Here is a 14,755-nt window from a genome sequence, read left to right as displayed (position 1 = left end):
AACAACCTGTGCAGCTCTGCTCAAATCCATGCCCAAGAGGATTAAGGCAGTGCTAGATAACAACAGTGCTCACTAGGCCTGTCACAATAATCAATAAATAAATTAACCGCACGAAAAATAAAAACAAACCAAATCATTTTGCCGGCCTCGATAAATCTACATTGAATTGGACACACTTATTCCGCATACCAAGCCTTCTGAAAATAACTCCAAAAAGCACCAACGATGCTCCATTTACATATAATGTGATGTGCCCATTAATAAAGCTACAAAATCTAAACGAACAAGCAAGCAAACACATGGGTGATTCTCCTGAATGGGGTACTAGCAAATGACAATATTCACAGTAGTACCAGTGACAGTACAGTTACTGTGAGGGTCATGTGGGGACCTACGATTTCCACGTTAACGGAATCGTGGACAGAATCGTGGAATTGGCCGATAAAAACGGAATTTACTGTTAAAGACGGAACCTTGCGGAAATTGACATAATGTGAATGAAATGCTATCATCGTGAGGAGAAGGAACATTCGTGTGGGGAAGTATTTACTCTGCGGACCGCTCAATCATTACACTGCTGTGGCTCAATCGTAACACCAAACCGCCTTCTCCCGAACTAAACATGTTGAAATGGCAATAAACACCGTCGAAAGTTGGCGGAACCTCCTCTTACGGAGTGTGAAAGTAAGCAAGCAGGGTTGGCTTAGTTTAGCTTGCTAGTGCGGGTGTGTGTGTGTTGGGTTTTACCGCTTTAATGTAAGGAGCTTTTTACAATGCTCGATGACAATGTGCAGGTTCTGAGTGGAAAAGAGACAAGAAGCGCATTTATTCTTGCACCCAGCTCGTCATACAGACATTCTCAACACACACAGAACACACGTCCAGCCTTCAAAATAAGAGCGTCCTTTGCCCCAATGCCTGATACAATTAAAGGTACCTTTGTTTGGACAAAAATAACAATGACAACAAAAACATCTCATACTAGTTACATTTTTTGGCAGTACAATGCTATAGCTATTCATGTAAGAACTTCAGTGATGTTGGCTATTATCAAGACAACCATGGAAGTTGCTAGATATCAGCTCTTAAATTAAATTCTTATGAGCTGTATTTGTTATCATCATTATATTTGTCCAAACAAATGTACCTTAAGTTGTACCAGGCATTACAATGGATCAATAAACTGAAGAAACAAGGATGGTCTAATCATTTTTTTACATGACTGTATGTTCATGTCTCACATAAGGATTGTGGATGATGGCAAAATAAAAAACAAATACAGTTTTCCTGTAATTTCAGCCCGTGTGTGCATCATCATTTTGTAACATGGAAAGGTTTGTGGCAAAGATAATTAAATAAATAATACAAAACAGTGGAACTTATGTTTCAGTTGCAGTGATTCTCTAAATAACACCTCATTGTGCACCAAACGCTTTTTGCTTCATCCAAAACATGTACTTTGACCAACACCGACAAGGCAACCTCATTAAATGTAAACAGCATGCTCCACACACAGTGTTGCTAAAAGTGAATCAAGGAAGCATATATGCAAATGGGCTGACGTCTGCATTGACACACAAGGTGTATTTCAGTGTATTTCCGGGTTACTTCTCAGTTTTTTGTCAATATTCAGGCAATAATTTAAGTGTCACTGACTCGAAATCAGAAAGCATTGTGATTGATTATGATTTTTATTTAAGTGCAATTTTTGTTAAGAGATTGGGGTGTTTGTCTTTTTTGTTTATTTTATTATGTTGTTTGTTTTTAAGTTATTTAAAAGCTCTTGACATTCCAATTACAATGTTACATACTCTTGAGAAAGAAGTTTATTGCTTTTGATACAGTTTACTCATATCATGCCAAATATTATCATTACATTCACGAAAAAATTGTCTCAAAATAATGTTGGCAATAATATTTTTATCGGCAATAATTTCTCGTGACAGGCCTAGTGCTCATACTAAATATTCACAAAATTGTGTTCAATTGAAACAATATGGAGATGTGCAGGGTTTCAGTAATATTTGATATTTGTATGAGGTAGTCTGTGTGATGCAATTTAAGGCAAAATGAGGTTCGGACCATCGCTGTGAAAATACTTAATTGAAGACCCCTGATTTAGACCATGACGGATGTGTCTTGATTCATTTTCAATAGGTACTAAATCGATACACTGACTACTCAAAGCTTCCTTTCTACAGTGTTTTCCCCTGACAAGATATCATAAAATACTTATGTGTGTACTGGCTTTTGTGAGATACTGTATTTGCTCATGTTTACACAGGAGGCCGGTGTCTTATCCACTTATAGGCACCTGCCGCCCCCCTCCCCAAACACCACCACCTCCACAGCCGTCCAGATAACAAGCCTGAATCAACATTGCCTTTCTGCTTTTGTTTTCTCATCGCCTCCACTATCTTGGGATGCGGGACGATAGATTGTGCAATAGTCCAGAAAAGAGGTGTGTAAATTACAGCATGGTAATGCAAATTAAAAGGGGGAGGACACAGAAGGGCTTTATGTTCCAGGCCCCTTGTGGCCTCAGGATGAGCTGGAAATGCATCCACATTGGAAGAACAGCGAGAGGATAGAGGAAGTGAGTAGAGCCAGCTGCAGGTGGCCTCCAGATGTGGCGACTCTGGGGAGGGAGGGGTCACTCTAACACTGTTTAGGACCACCCCCCTCCCTCCTTGCTGGCTGACATGGCTCCTCCTCCTCGTCTTCTCGCAGTGACGGGAGCCATCTGGCCTGGCAGAGACTTGTAGCATCGGGTCCCACCCTCCCAAGTGTGCCCCCCCTTTATTACATGAGCAAATAAAATGCACCCAATGCATCCCGTCACACCCCCACCCCCCATGCTGTTATATGACTATTAACTCATTGGCGCTGTGGCCCAGCTGTGCTCGTTCCATTAGGTTAAATAGGCTGGGGTCTCGAGGTTTTGTCGAGTGTCAGAGACTATAAGGTGTCCACCTAGGGAGATGATATTTCACACTTCCACCCCACTTCCCTAAAAAACTGCAGTTGGGAGTTTTGGGTCACGCTATGCGACTCTTGAGACACCAGACACCTGCATGATCTTGGGATGACGTCAGCATCCCAGTCAGATTAAAAGGCAATCAGCAGAAATAAACATTGTGTTCGCTGAAAGAAGGAAAATGTAAAAACTCTTCCTATTTGGTGAGAAAGGTTGCTTTCTGAAGCGATAAAAAGGATTCCTGATTTCCATCAAGCAGTTGGGATTACAAACCCTAATGTAGCTTGCGTTTCCGCCACTAGGCTTGTAACGGGCCGCCGACAGCTACATTACCTTATCTATAATCAAGAAACAAAATTACAATATTGACCCCAAGATAATATGGTATTTTTCATCCCAACAAAAATATCTAAAAAGTCAGGTAGTCCTATGTTTGTGAGAGTTATACATGCAAACCAACAGGTGGTTGTTAGCAAGTAGGTAGACAACAGAAGGGGACTTGCAATGCTAACTTTACAAATACCTGTAAATACAAGCAGTGAGCAATTAAGAAATCAGATTTTTTTTTTAAATAAAAGATTGTCGTAAAAAATATTTTTCCAAAAGCGGGTCTTGAAAAAGGCGGTGGGGTCATCCTATATTCAAGGTTGTCTTATATTCGGGTCAATATGGTACTTTGAATCCTCTTTTAGTCCTAATCCATTCATGTGTGTTTTGTGTTGTTATCATTTATGTTTAAGGGATTTAAATAACGGACTCAGAAGCGTTTAGTTCCACCCTTCTGGTACTGTAGTACTGAGGTTGGTACCCAAACAAAAAACACCAAAAATGCATAAGAATCAACAGGATAATATTGTCATAGCTGAAATGAACACATCCACCTGAATGCAAGATCAACCTGAATATCAAACAACCATTGTTTTCACGACCCATTTTTTGTGCAAACATTTTGAAGACAAAATAAGACAAAATTAGTTTTAATCTGCTGAATTGGATATAAAAGTATATATTTCTTAGCTGCACGATTGCTGCACTTCAAATTAGCATCATAACTCCTCCTCTGTTGTTTGTGAATAACCTTTGAGACACTTTTGTCACTGGTGTTTGTGCGTGGCAGGAAGAAAAGCTCTCAGAGGCTTGTTTGGGGACATTTTGGTTTTTATGTATATAAGGCGACCCTTATTTTGTTCTTATACAGTCGTCCCTTGCAATATCGTGGTTGGATAATCGCTCCCTTGCTCTATTGCGGTCTTCAAAAAATGCATTAATTAGTAAATGATTGCTGTTTCATGGTTGACTATGGCGTTTTAGTAGTCAAATAGTATTGAGAGACAAAGGTATATGTAGTAGGCGTCTTGTCAGTACAGTAATGTTCCATTACTGAGACATGACATGTGATTACCGTCACACTGCATGGAGTCAGGCATAGCATGTCCGACATGATAGAGTGAAAATATGTTCTCCTCCCCTTCAGTATGCATGTGGTACTGTAAGTTTTTGGCTATTTGTCCTTCTTCCCACTTCCTTTTAAACCCTTTCTCATGTTTCTCATGTTTAAAGCCATGTCTGTCTCTTGTGTCCCTGCAGTGATCCTGTAGTCTGCGTATTACAGTTGAGCAATGTGGTGTAAAAAAAAGAATAATACAAGTGACTAAACGGAGGTGTTATTTCATGTCGACAGGGCTATAATGATGGTAAAGATTGTATTTAGAAAGTCATGAACATGTTTTCTATGCTCTAACTACGAAAATATTCCATTTACTAATATTGAATCCTGCTTTGCGGAAATTCACTTATCGCGGTTGGGTCTGAAAATAAATAAATGAGTGATGACTGTATTTGGGTCAGTGCTCATGGCAAATAAATAATGCACTCTGCGATTAATTGACAATTATTATAATTCACAACCTTGATCCATCGTGAAGCCACAATCGTACTCTGTGGTGGTAAAATACTGTCTGAGGAGTACAATTTAATGTCCTCAAAAAAAAAACAAAAAAAACACATCATCTGATTTATGTTTTTTTTTCCCGCTTGCTGCCCATTTCATACAATTATCACATGGGACCTGCCATGAGAGTCCCTGCTGTGTTTGTTGGCTGTCAAGCTGAATGGATGGCAACGTGTAGCATTGATTTGCAACACGGGCCGCAGATCAAACCGCAGGACAGGAAAAAAAAGCACGGCGGAGGGGGTGGGGAGTGTGAGCTATAGAGTAGCACAGTGCATGGACTGCATGTGGGGAGAGGGTGGTCGATCGGGACAACCACAAACTGCATTTGTTCCAGGAAGTAGTAACACCAATCAGCTTGTTGAGGTAGACCATTGTTTTTGAGGTCGGACGTTCAAGCATATCTATACGAAAAAAAAGATGATAGCACATCTGTTTGTTTTGTGTTTTTTTTACTACCTTTCTTTTCATCTCTAGCTGTTTCATCTTTGTCTCACTGCACCCCCCTTTGCTGGCCAGAAGACCAAGGTAAATATGTGCACGAGGTAAAGCAATCACTAAATCTTTGAAATGAGCCTGGCAGTGAGATACGCCGCTCTTTACTCTTTTCAGAGACATAAAACACAGAGAACGAGTGAGAGAGAGCGAGGAAAAAACACACAAGGTTGGCCAACACTTCAGAGAGGATATTCAATATCCATGAGCTTTTTCATTTCACACTGATGAATAATTCAGGGTGACCTGCCCACAACTGAGAGAAAAAGAAAGAGAGAGAGCAGGGGGAAGGGAAAGACACAAAAAAAAAAGCGAGGAGGTGCGCTGAGGTCTGTTTTAACGCATAGAGCTGTTGCACAAACTAACCAGCTGCCGTGCAGAAACGGCGTTGATTAATTGGGGAGATGGTATCAAAGTAAAGCGGTAGACAGATGTCACAAGTGGACTTATAAACAAAACAGCTTCATATGCTGATGACAACTTTCCAAATCAAGTAGTGATAAGGAGTGCTAGTGCTAAGTGACAAGTTAGTGCTTAATGGTAATCTGAGCAGCTGGTTTCCTTTAGAAGTTGAAATAACCCATTTGGCACACTTTGGTACCCTTACTAAACCTCAAATTTGGTACATTTGTAGGCAAGCAGTTGCTAAATGTGATTAGTCAGTGTACATGGAATCATTGCTACCATCATGTTATCCTCTGTCAAAGAGCGGAAAAAACAGGCAAGGATGGAAATGTCTTCTTTGTAATTTTCTAATTTACACCTACTGTACGCTGGACAACAAGAACATGCCTACAAGTATAAACCTTTTCATTGAGGAGCAATTTGTCATTTACTGAAAAAAAGACCCACTTTAGTGCCAATAAAGTCAGCCTGTTTAAAAAAACCTCTGTGGAAACATTGTCCTTTGCTCAAATGCTATCAAACATGGTACATTTGTGGCCAAGGGGTTGTTGAAGGTGATCGATGCATGGAATCATTGTTAGCATGGTGTTGAGCCTCTGTCAAATAGGGTGAAAAAACAGGGAGGATGGAAATTTTACAGTTTGTTCCAATTTACAGAAAACATTTTTACACTGGGAATCCATTCTATGAGGTCCCTTGACACCAAGAAAATGCATATGAACCTTAGGAACTGAGGAACGAGTCTTCATCTACTTTGGTCTTTTAAGCCCCCCCCACACCCCGAAAATATGATCACCTTATATTCAGGTCCGTCTTATATCTGGGTCAGCATTGTATAGTTGTAATCCATTAATGGTGTGTATTCTGTTAATAGCACGCAGTATATTAACAACTATAACAAACTGCAGTACAAAAAAGAATGGCAAAAATTGGTACCAATGGGTCAGCTTGGTGTCCTTAGAGACATCAAAAAGGCATAGGGGTGAGTCTTTGACAACATTTCCTTATGCAAATGAAGGGAAAATTAAAAATCTCACTGAAAATTCTGAGCTGTTCTTTTGTCACTGGTGTTTGGGAGCAACAAGAAGAAAAGCTCTGACTCACTTGTGGATAGCGCATTTGGTGCCACCTGTTAGTTTGTATAAATAATCTAGCCTCTCAGATCCCTAGATGCCCCTCGACGCCGGGAACATGCATGTGAACCTTATTATTGTGCACTTTTTTGTGTGTGTGTCTGTTTTTTTTTTTAATATGGCTGTCTTTTGGGTCCTATCCACACTTTGCTTGACCATCCATCAACATTCACTTTTGGACTAAACACAGCACAAGTGCAGAGGTCAGCTGCCATGCACACACACACACAAAACACACTAACACTAAACTGTCACAAGCAGCGGAGACCAGCTGTTGCTCATTTGCTGGAAGGCGCTATTCCCTACACGAGTTGGCTAGCATCACCAAAGTCATTAATCCCCCTGTGAACACGAGCGACACTTTGGGGAGGGAGATGGGCCATGAGACACTTGTTTTATACGGTGACAAAAATGCAGCAGTGGAAGGAGGCCATGTTTCAAAGGTAATCTGTAGGTGATCAGATATACTGTAGATAAAGAAATACTACATGTCTTTGTTTTCAAGCACTGACCTACGGACAAACAGTCGGCCCAATTAATACGGTGCCATTTCGAGGCTAGGTCAGGTCTTCCGGATAGGGATCTCTCAGATCTAGATAGAACGAACAGTAAACTCGCTGGTTGTATTCTATTCTGAGACGTTTAGCAATTTGTTGAGTAGCAAACCTTGGCACGTTTAGCATCCCCTTCTAGAATATCAACAAAGCAAAAGGTTTGTTGACCCTGCGGAAACTCCTAAAAGTCAGCACTTTCAGCCTTTCAAACCTGACATTTGAGCAAAAGAATACAAAAAATAGGAAAGAGCGGAGGTTTAAGGTTTTGTCCCGATGTCCTGCTGTCAGCTCAAACGAAGACAAACACTTCCTGCTGCTGCAAATGGAACATGACATCTTGGGGTTTTCTGGGTATCTATGTCCAGACTCCAAGGCTTAGGTTAGCCTTTTTATGGGTGTACTCACAGCATGCCATGCATACCATACCTCTCCTGGCCCCCACTGGCCTGCTCTCACACTGAGCATTCATTGTACAACCTGTTTTGCTTGTGCTATCACTTCGACACTGCCGTGACGTAATTTCATGGACATTGTGGATTATTTCCAGTCTTATTTTGAGTCTTTCTGATTATTTCTCTTGTTACAGTTGGTTGCTGTCCTTAACTACTTGCGAGAGGAGGGATCACATTAATTAGTCACGGATGAGCGTGCGTGCCGTGGGTATGACTTTAGCATTATTTTGTGTCTTTGGATTTTATTTCTGTTATGAAATGTGTTGGTTTGCATGAAGAAATTGTGAGGAGTGATCACACTACAGCTATTCTATGTCTCGGCTATGTTGCGTGCAATTCTGCCGTGCCCTGGCCCACTTCTCCAAACATGCGAAAGGTGCCATACGCCTGGTGTGAGGTGCGCACAATCACGGTACGATTGGCCGAGTGCAAGTACACACTGAGGCAGCATAAACACTACCTTTGTAAAACCCTAACGCTGCACTAGAAAAAATCCTTAACAGCCTAAACGTTAGTCTTTGAAAAATACTGAACTTGAGCTGCACCCTTGGGGTGCATCCCCCTTAAACATACAAGTAGAGAAATTAAAATCTCATTCAAGCACTGGATTACATAACGGTCACATGCAACATTGACGGTTTCCAGATATTTCAAAAAAGTAACTGCCATTCTTTGACAAATGTCCTAGGAAGTCGTTATGAATACCACCTAGGTAGGGTGTCAAAAACACTAAGGCACGATGGTTGAAATTCCCCTTATGGCGATAAACCCCTACCCCCAAACAAACATCCTCTTAATACGCCGAACTAAGAAAAGCAAGATCTTCAATGGATTAACTGAACCACGTGCCGGCATTTGCGGACGACACACGAGTGGCCACCATGTTTAATCTCCAAGCCAATTAGCTCATGACGTGGAAGTCACTCACCTGCGCTGCTGTTGCTGCTGCTTTGCAGGACGGCACTAATGGACAGCTCCATGGCGAGGGCGGCAAAAGGCGCTCACTACCCTACTTTGGAAGGAAAGGGAACTGCTGCGACTTAGTCCAGACTCAACGGTTTAATGCCATTATTAACGCCGCTTACGGCCTTAGCCAACCAAGACGCCACCTGGCTCAGGGCCCGCCCATCACCTTATACTTTATACAGCAAACAATCTTATATCCTCTCTTTGAATAAATAAACAACTATTTGAAAAAAGCTGCAAGAGATAATTAAACTGGGTTGTATTGGAAGGTCTCCCAACTTAATCAGTCTTTGTGTCCGCTGTTCACTGTGTACACTTGAACATTTAAAAAAAATAACACGACAAGAGGCTCTTCACTCACCTTTGCATGAAAAAGCACTCTCTTGAGAAGTAAACCGTGACAAAGACGGGAATAATTATTTTCACTCCATTTCCTTGGCTCCAAGCAGAAAGAAAAAGTATAAATGCACCATGTTTTTCCCCCATTTTCTTTAAAAAAAAAAAACGTGAAGATTATCTACCTCTGATTACCACCAGAGCCGAGGTTGCCTGGCAACTCACAATTAAGAAGTATGCCTTCTGATTGTCTGCGAGGCCTGCCCGTTATCAGATGAAGTTACCCAAGCAACAAATATCAGCTTCATGCAAATGAGCTTGTTGTGCTGTAAGGGTATTAAAAAAAACCCTTGGATATAAGCTTGTGAATTTTACACTTGCTTTTCCATTTCTTTAACACATGAAGGAAAGCCTTTTCATCAAACTCATTAACTAATAAGTCGATCAACAGCCTGGAGAACCATTGCAGAGTTTGAAAGAATAACCAGCTACAGGAAAAAAGGAGGAATCCGGTGTGTAGAAACATAAAAAATAATCCATTGACTTAAAATAAGATTTCCAAATAACATTTATGAAAGAAGAAAAGAAAAATTGGTTGTAGACATATTTTTTTTGTAAGCTATATGCTAAATATTTTATTACTCAAATAAAACATGTTTTTGCAGGTCAATAAAAGCAAAAGAAGTATGCCTTCAATAAGTTTTTTTTTAAACAAATAACTGCTATTTTAGTTCTAATGTTCCTGTCGGAGGTGACAAACAACCTCAAACGACAAATGAATTAAACAGCAACACAAAAAAACGGAGAGCAAAAAGGTGTCTATAAAAAACGATTCCTATAATAGCCTATAGAAGCATGTATCCAATTAGGCTAATTGGATTCAAAGGCGGTTAAGCACCCTATTAGGAGAGAGTGCAGTGTAAAACAGAGTGACAGCAATGTGTACCCAGGGTAAAACAAGTTGGACGTTCTGTTTTTTTTTTTTACTTAGATTTACCCACCTCTAGTTTAGTCTACATATATATGTTATCATGATTGAGCATTGGAGGCCAACAAATGCAGAAATTGTATTTAAAGAGAGAGTTTTAATGAACTGTAGGCAGATTAATAGTAGTACTACTAGTTGGTTGCTCAGGAAACTCATTAACTGACTACTGTTAAAGAAAAGCTGAAGGATCTTAAGACAATGAAGAAAATAGTGACGAAAAAGAGGTTAAACATTACTTGTGTCAGGCGTCGTGGTCATGGTTGAGACAATGACAGGTGGACCCGTGCGCCGCCCGACCAGCTTGTTGTTGTTAAAGTTTTGCGCTTGGAGAGTGGAGGAAGAAGTCGCAGGAGCAATACTATTCTCAGGAGCAACACTCATGCCTTTCCGAAGAAGTTGTGGACTGTGAAGAGGGCTCTGAGCCACTGCTGGGGATGCTGGAGGAAGGTTGGGGGCTCGTTTCATCAGCTCAATAGGGGAGTAAGACCCGGAGAAGGTTTTGGGGGCAGCTCCAGGGGTGCCCGGGGCCGGTGGAGGCTGTTGGCCAAGAGCAGACATGGCAATGCCGGTGTGGGCATTGTACATGGAAAAAGGTCTTCCCTGGGTCACAACATTGCTGTATCCTCCAGGGCTGACTGGGAAAGCTCCAGTTGCCAGGGGACGAGATCCTGGATAGGTGGTGGTCTCCAGAAGGTGTTGGGTTGGAGCGCTGCTGGGTCTTCTCCCGAGAAACTCTCCCATTCTGGGAGATACAGTTTGAATGGTGGAAGGGGGTTGCTGCATCAGGCCAGGATCCATGCTCAAACCTTGTGGCTGCACGTAAAAGTCATTGCGGTGGCTGAAGCTACTGGATCGGGTACGTGTCCCAGTCCCGCCTGTCTTGCAACTGAGCACTACACGGGAAAGAACACGTGCCTGGGCCAAGTTTGGAGCAACTGAGCGAATGTCATGGTCCTCCATCATCCCAAGCATGGTGGAGGAGTCAAACCCGTGTTGCAGCAGAAGGGTGATAGTGCTCTCAGCCAGACCTTCAGCTCGCAAAAAGGCCAAAAAAGCAGGATCCACCATCTTCTTTGGGTCTGTGGCACTAGGGTGGTGAGGAGGCAAATTGGACGACATTCCAGCTGTGGCAGCCATCATGGCTGAGCTGGGATCATAGCTGGAGTCATAAGGAAGTCTGTGAGAGGGTACAGCCCCAAAAGCACGAGGGAGAGCTCCGTCCATTCCTTGAGAAGCTGGGTCCACCACAGAACTGGTGGCAGCTGACTGACGGGGTTCCAAGGCCAAGCAGCTGAAATTGTTTAATGTTTGGTGAGGAGCGTTGGATGACTGCTCAGCAGCATAAGTAGGAAGAGAGGTCTGAGGTCCGTAGGCTGCAGTAGAAAGAGAGGTGCCGGCGATACGCTGAGTGTCCAAGATAATCTTAGATCCCAGAGTTTCCCTGTACAAACGACTCAGCTCATGAACAGGAAGAGGAGGGGGTGGAGGCGGAGGAGGCGGGGGTGGAGGCATGGGCATAGGTGTAGAACTAGAGGCTTGTACGGTAGGTGTGGCCCTTCCTTGCACTTCATCCCATGAAGGCCTCAACCTTGTCACGCCGTTCCCATAATGTAGGGCTGATCTCGTGAGCAGGTGCTGGTTATCCTTATAAAAGCCAGACTCTTCCGATGGCTGCCCAATTGGACTGGTGTCTGCCTGAAGATAACCATGAGGTGGTCCAGCACTCCGGCTTGACATTGCTTGCTTGGAGTACAGGCTGTTGTTGAGATCAGGCTTCTTCATGAGCTGTTGTCCCTGTCCTTGTACCTGACTACACTGCAATCCCAGGACTGGAACCTCAACATCCAGGTGATGTGGAAAGCCTCTTCCACTTTCTCCTCCAGCTAATGCAAATAAATTCCGACAATCAGCAATCGTACCACAGTAGTGACAACGACTTACAGCCCTGTCTCTCTGGCCCTCAGTCCACTCTGGACCCCCCTGACTCAGAGAGCCACCAAAACACAACTGCTCACTTGAGTTAGGCATGAGTGAAGACAAAAAGGACACCTATAGGAGCGGAAAATAGATCTAGGTGTTGCGTTGCCAGCTTCCAATTACACTCGGGCCTATGAAAAAGGGAGGAGCAGATGCAAGCCTCACCTGATCTGCAGCTGTAGGTCCCCCCCTTCTCCCTTCAGCTTTAAGTCTATGCTATCATGTAGCTATCGCTCACTCCAAACTAAATAATTCAGCCCTGGTAACTGTAGAACTCCATGCTGAGAACATTGCAAATAAACAGTTTAAAGACGCATCCCACTTTAGCAGGGTTAATGCTTGTGCAAACAAAGACAGGCACTCCAAGAAATTGGGGTAAAACACATGCTGGACAATGCTGGGAAGAATGAGAGTCAGTAATCCATGCACGCCATTGGCAGTCATCCACACAAGTTGCCACAAGGGGATTAGTAGCAAACTAAAACCCGCTTAAATCCCTTGGTCCCTGTGACATCACTGAACCAGATAGTGTACTCTGATTATGAAACCTGGAGTAGAGCTAACTTTTTTCTGCCCAACAGATGCTGTTTTGAGATATTGGTTGTAGTTTGTGTCTCGAGAGAAGACAAAGGGCTGATCATCAAAATTGGGCAATATTGGGCTACTAAAATTTGAAGATTTGTGCTATCTTCGATTGCTGAAAGGCTGAAACCCCATTGTTTGTCCCCCATGAGTTGGACAGCCTTGAAATTTCTCACAAAGCTCAAAGAGCTACATAATGCACCAACTGTAACTTTAGGGTGTTTAGCCAAATCACGGTACACACGTTTAAGACACTGGTTGTCAATTACATTCTGTCATGACCCGCTGGGGGACAAAAATGTTTTCATGCAGCCGCCTTCCCCCAAAAAACTACTGAGAAATTAATAAGATCTATTCATTTATCTGTACTGTACAGACTGAACTCAAACTGAAACCAAGAAAATGCAACAAAATGGAGAACTGTGAAGCATACAAGTGTACTCAATACTCAACTTGCATGTTGAGCATGACAAATTTGTACATGTTGGCAGGTCTGCACCAACATTAAAAGTACTCCCTGCCTCTCACGCCCCCCCTGACAGTTCACTGCGTTCCCCCCAGGGGGGCCTGCTCCACTATTTGAGAAGCACTGCTGCTTTAAGGGGGCCGACATGCAAAAATTTGAACAAGACTGGAAACATGACTGGCATCATACAAAAAAATCTTTGCACTACCTAAAAGGAACAACACTTTTTTGGGAATTTGATGATGAACATGCAAGCTAAGACTGAAGGAAGGAAAAGGGCATTTGCTTTGGGATGCAGTGCCCTATCTGAGATGTTTCCATTGGTTAACTTTTGTTAACTTGCCAAGGCAGCACATCCATCCATCTTCTATGCCACTTATCACTAGGGTCGCGAGTATGATGGAGCCTATCCCAGCTGACACCGGGTACACCCTGGACTGGTTGCCAGCCAATTGCATTGCACATATAGACAAACAACCATTCACACTCACATTCATACCTATGGACAATTTAGAGTCTCCAATTAACCTAACATGCATGTTTTTGGAATGTGGGAGGAAACCGGAGTACCCGGAGAAAACCCACACACACACGGGCAGAACATGCAAACTCCACACAGAGATGTCCAATGGAGATTCGAACCCAGATCTTCCTGATCTCCTGACTGGGTGGCCAACATGCTAACCACTAGGCCACCGTGCGGCCCCCAAGGCAGCACAAAAAAAAAAAAAAAAAATCCAGTGGCAGAAGAAAGAGCAACACTGATAAATGTGTTTAGAGCTGAAAAGCTTGCAAGTGGACAGCTTTGACTTTTTTCACCTTCAAAGAAGACAGTGGGGTTTGATGGGACCCGCACTGGACTGTGACAACCAGTTTTTATTTTCTATGTTATTTCTTCAAAATAAGAGAGACAGGAATGGGGGGTTTGAGGTTTTTTTTTAAGGCAAGTCTCTAGGGACATAGTCTGGATGCGACAGCTTGACAGAGACGGGCTAAATTTATTGTGTGACAGGAACCGTTTTGGCTTTGTGTGTCCTTACGTTAGAATGCCTGTCAGGTCTCAGCTTCTTTTTAAGTGATGCAATCATGGCGTAAGAGTGACTTATTTTGCAAAACAACCGACTGGAACAAATTGGGAACAATTAACTAGGTCATAACAAATGCAATTAAAATAAGTCGCTTTTTCCCCAAAGCCCTTTAGCAGCCTATTTGTGGCCATATATTTTTAACAAACATAAGATCTTCATGAGCAATACAAAATAAATAAAGTGGAACCTCTTAAGTCAGGGGTGTACAAAGTCCAGCACAGGGGAGGGCCGCACTCTTTCTGTAAAAGGGACCTATCCTAGTCATTTCAGCTTTAAAATGATATTGGATCCCAGTAATAATTTATTTTAATAAATTACTCCATCAGTCTCAAGTTGTGTACAGGGTAACTCTGCTTGAATTCCGCAGTCTCCTCGATCATGCCAA

General features: G+C 42.6%; 1 protein-coding gene across 9 annotated transcripts in view; it reads right to left on the bottom strand.

The window, feature by feature from the left end:
* Nucleotides 1-14,755, bottom strand: part of ctbp2l (C-terminal binding protein 2, like) — a 130,866-nt gene that overhangs the window by 30,655 nt on the left and 85,456 nt on the right. For 2 of the 9 annotated variants that reach the window (XM_054766877.1, XM_054766876.1), the window contains exon 1: nucleotides 10,494-13,885. The exons of 5 other annotated variants lie outside the window; for them this stretch is intronic. In XM_054766877.1, the coding sequence (XP_054622852.1) occupies nucleotides 10,494-12,285 (1,792 nt within the window). In that variant the 5' untranslated portion in view covers nucleotides 12,286-13,885. Of the gene's footprint in view, nucleotides 1-8,895; nucleotides 10,444-10,493; nucleotides 13,886-14,755 lie in introns of those variants that run through there. 2 more of the 9 variants (XM_054766875.1, XM_054766883.1) reach the window with 2 other exon arrangements.

This window comes from Dunckerocampus dactyliophorus, chromosome 2, assembly GCF_027744805.1.
Source record: "Dunckerocampus dactyliophorus isolate RoL2022-P2 chromosome 2, RoL_Ddac_1.1, whole genome shotgun sequence".
Lineage (NCBI taxonomy): Eukaryota > Metazoa > Chordata > Actinopteri > Syngnathiformes > Syngnathidae > Dunckerocampus > Dunckerocampus dactyliophorus.
The sequence above is the reverse complement of the archived record's forward strand: the minus strand, read 5'-3'. Positions and strand labels throughout refer to the sequence as shown.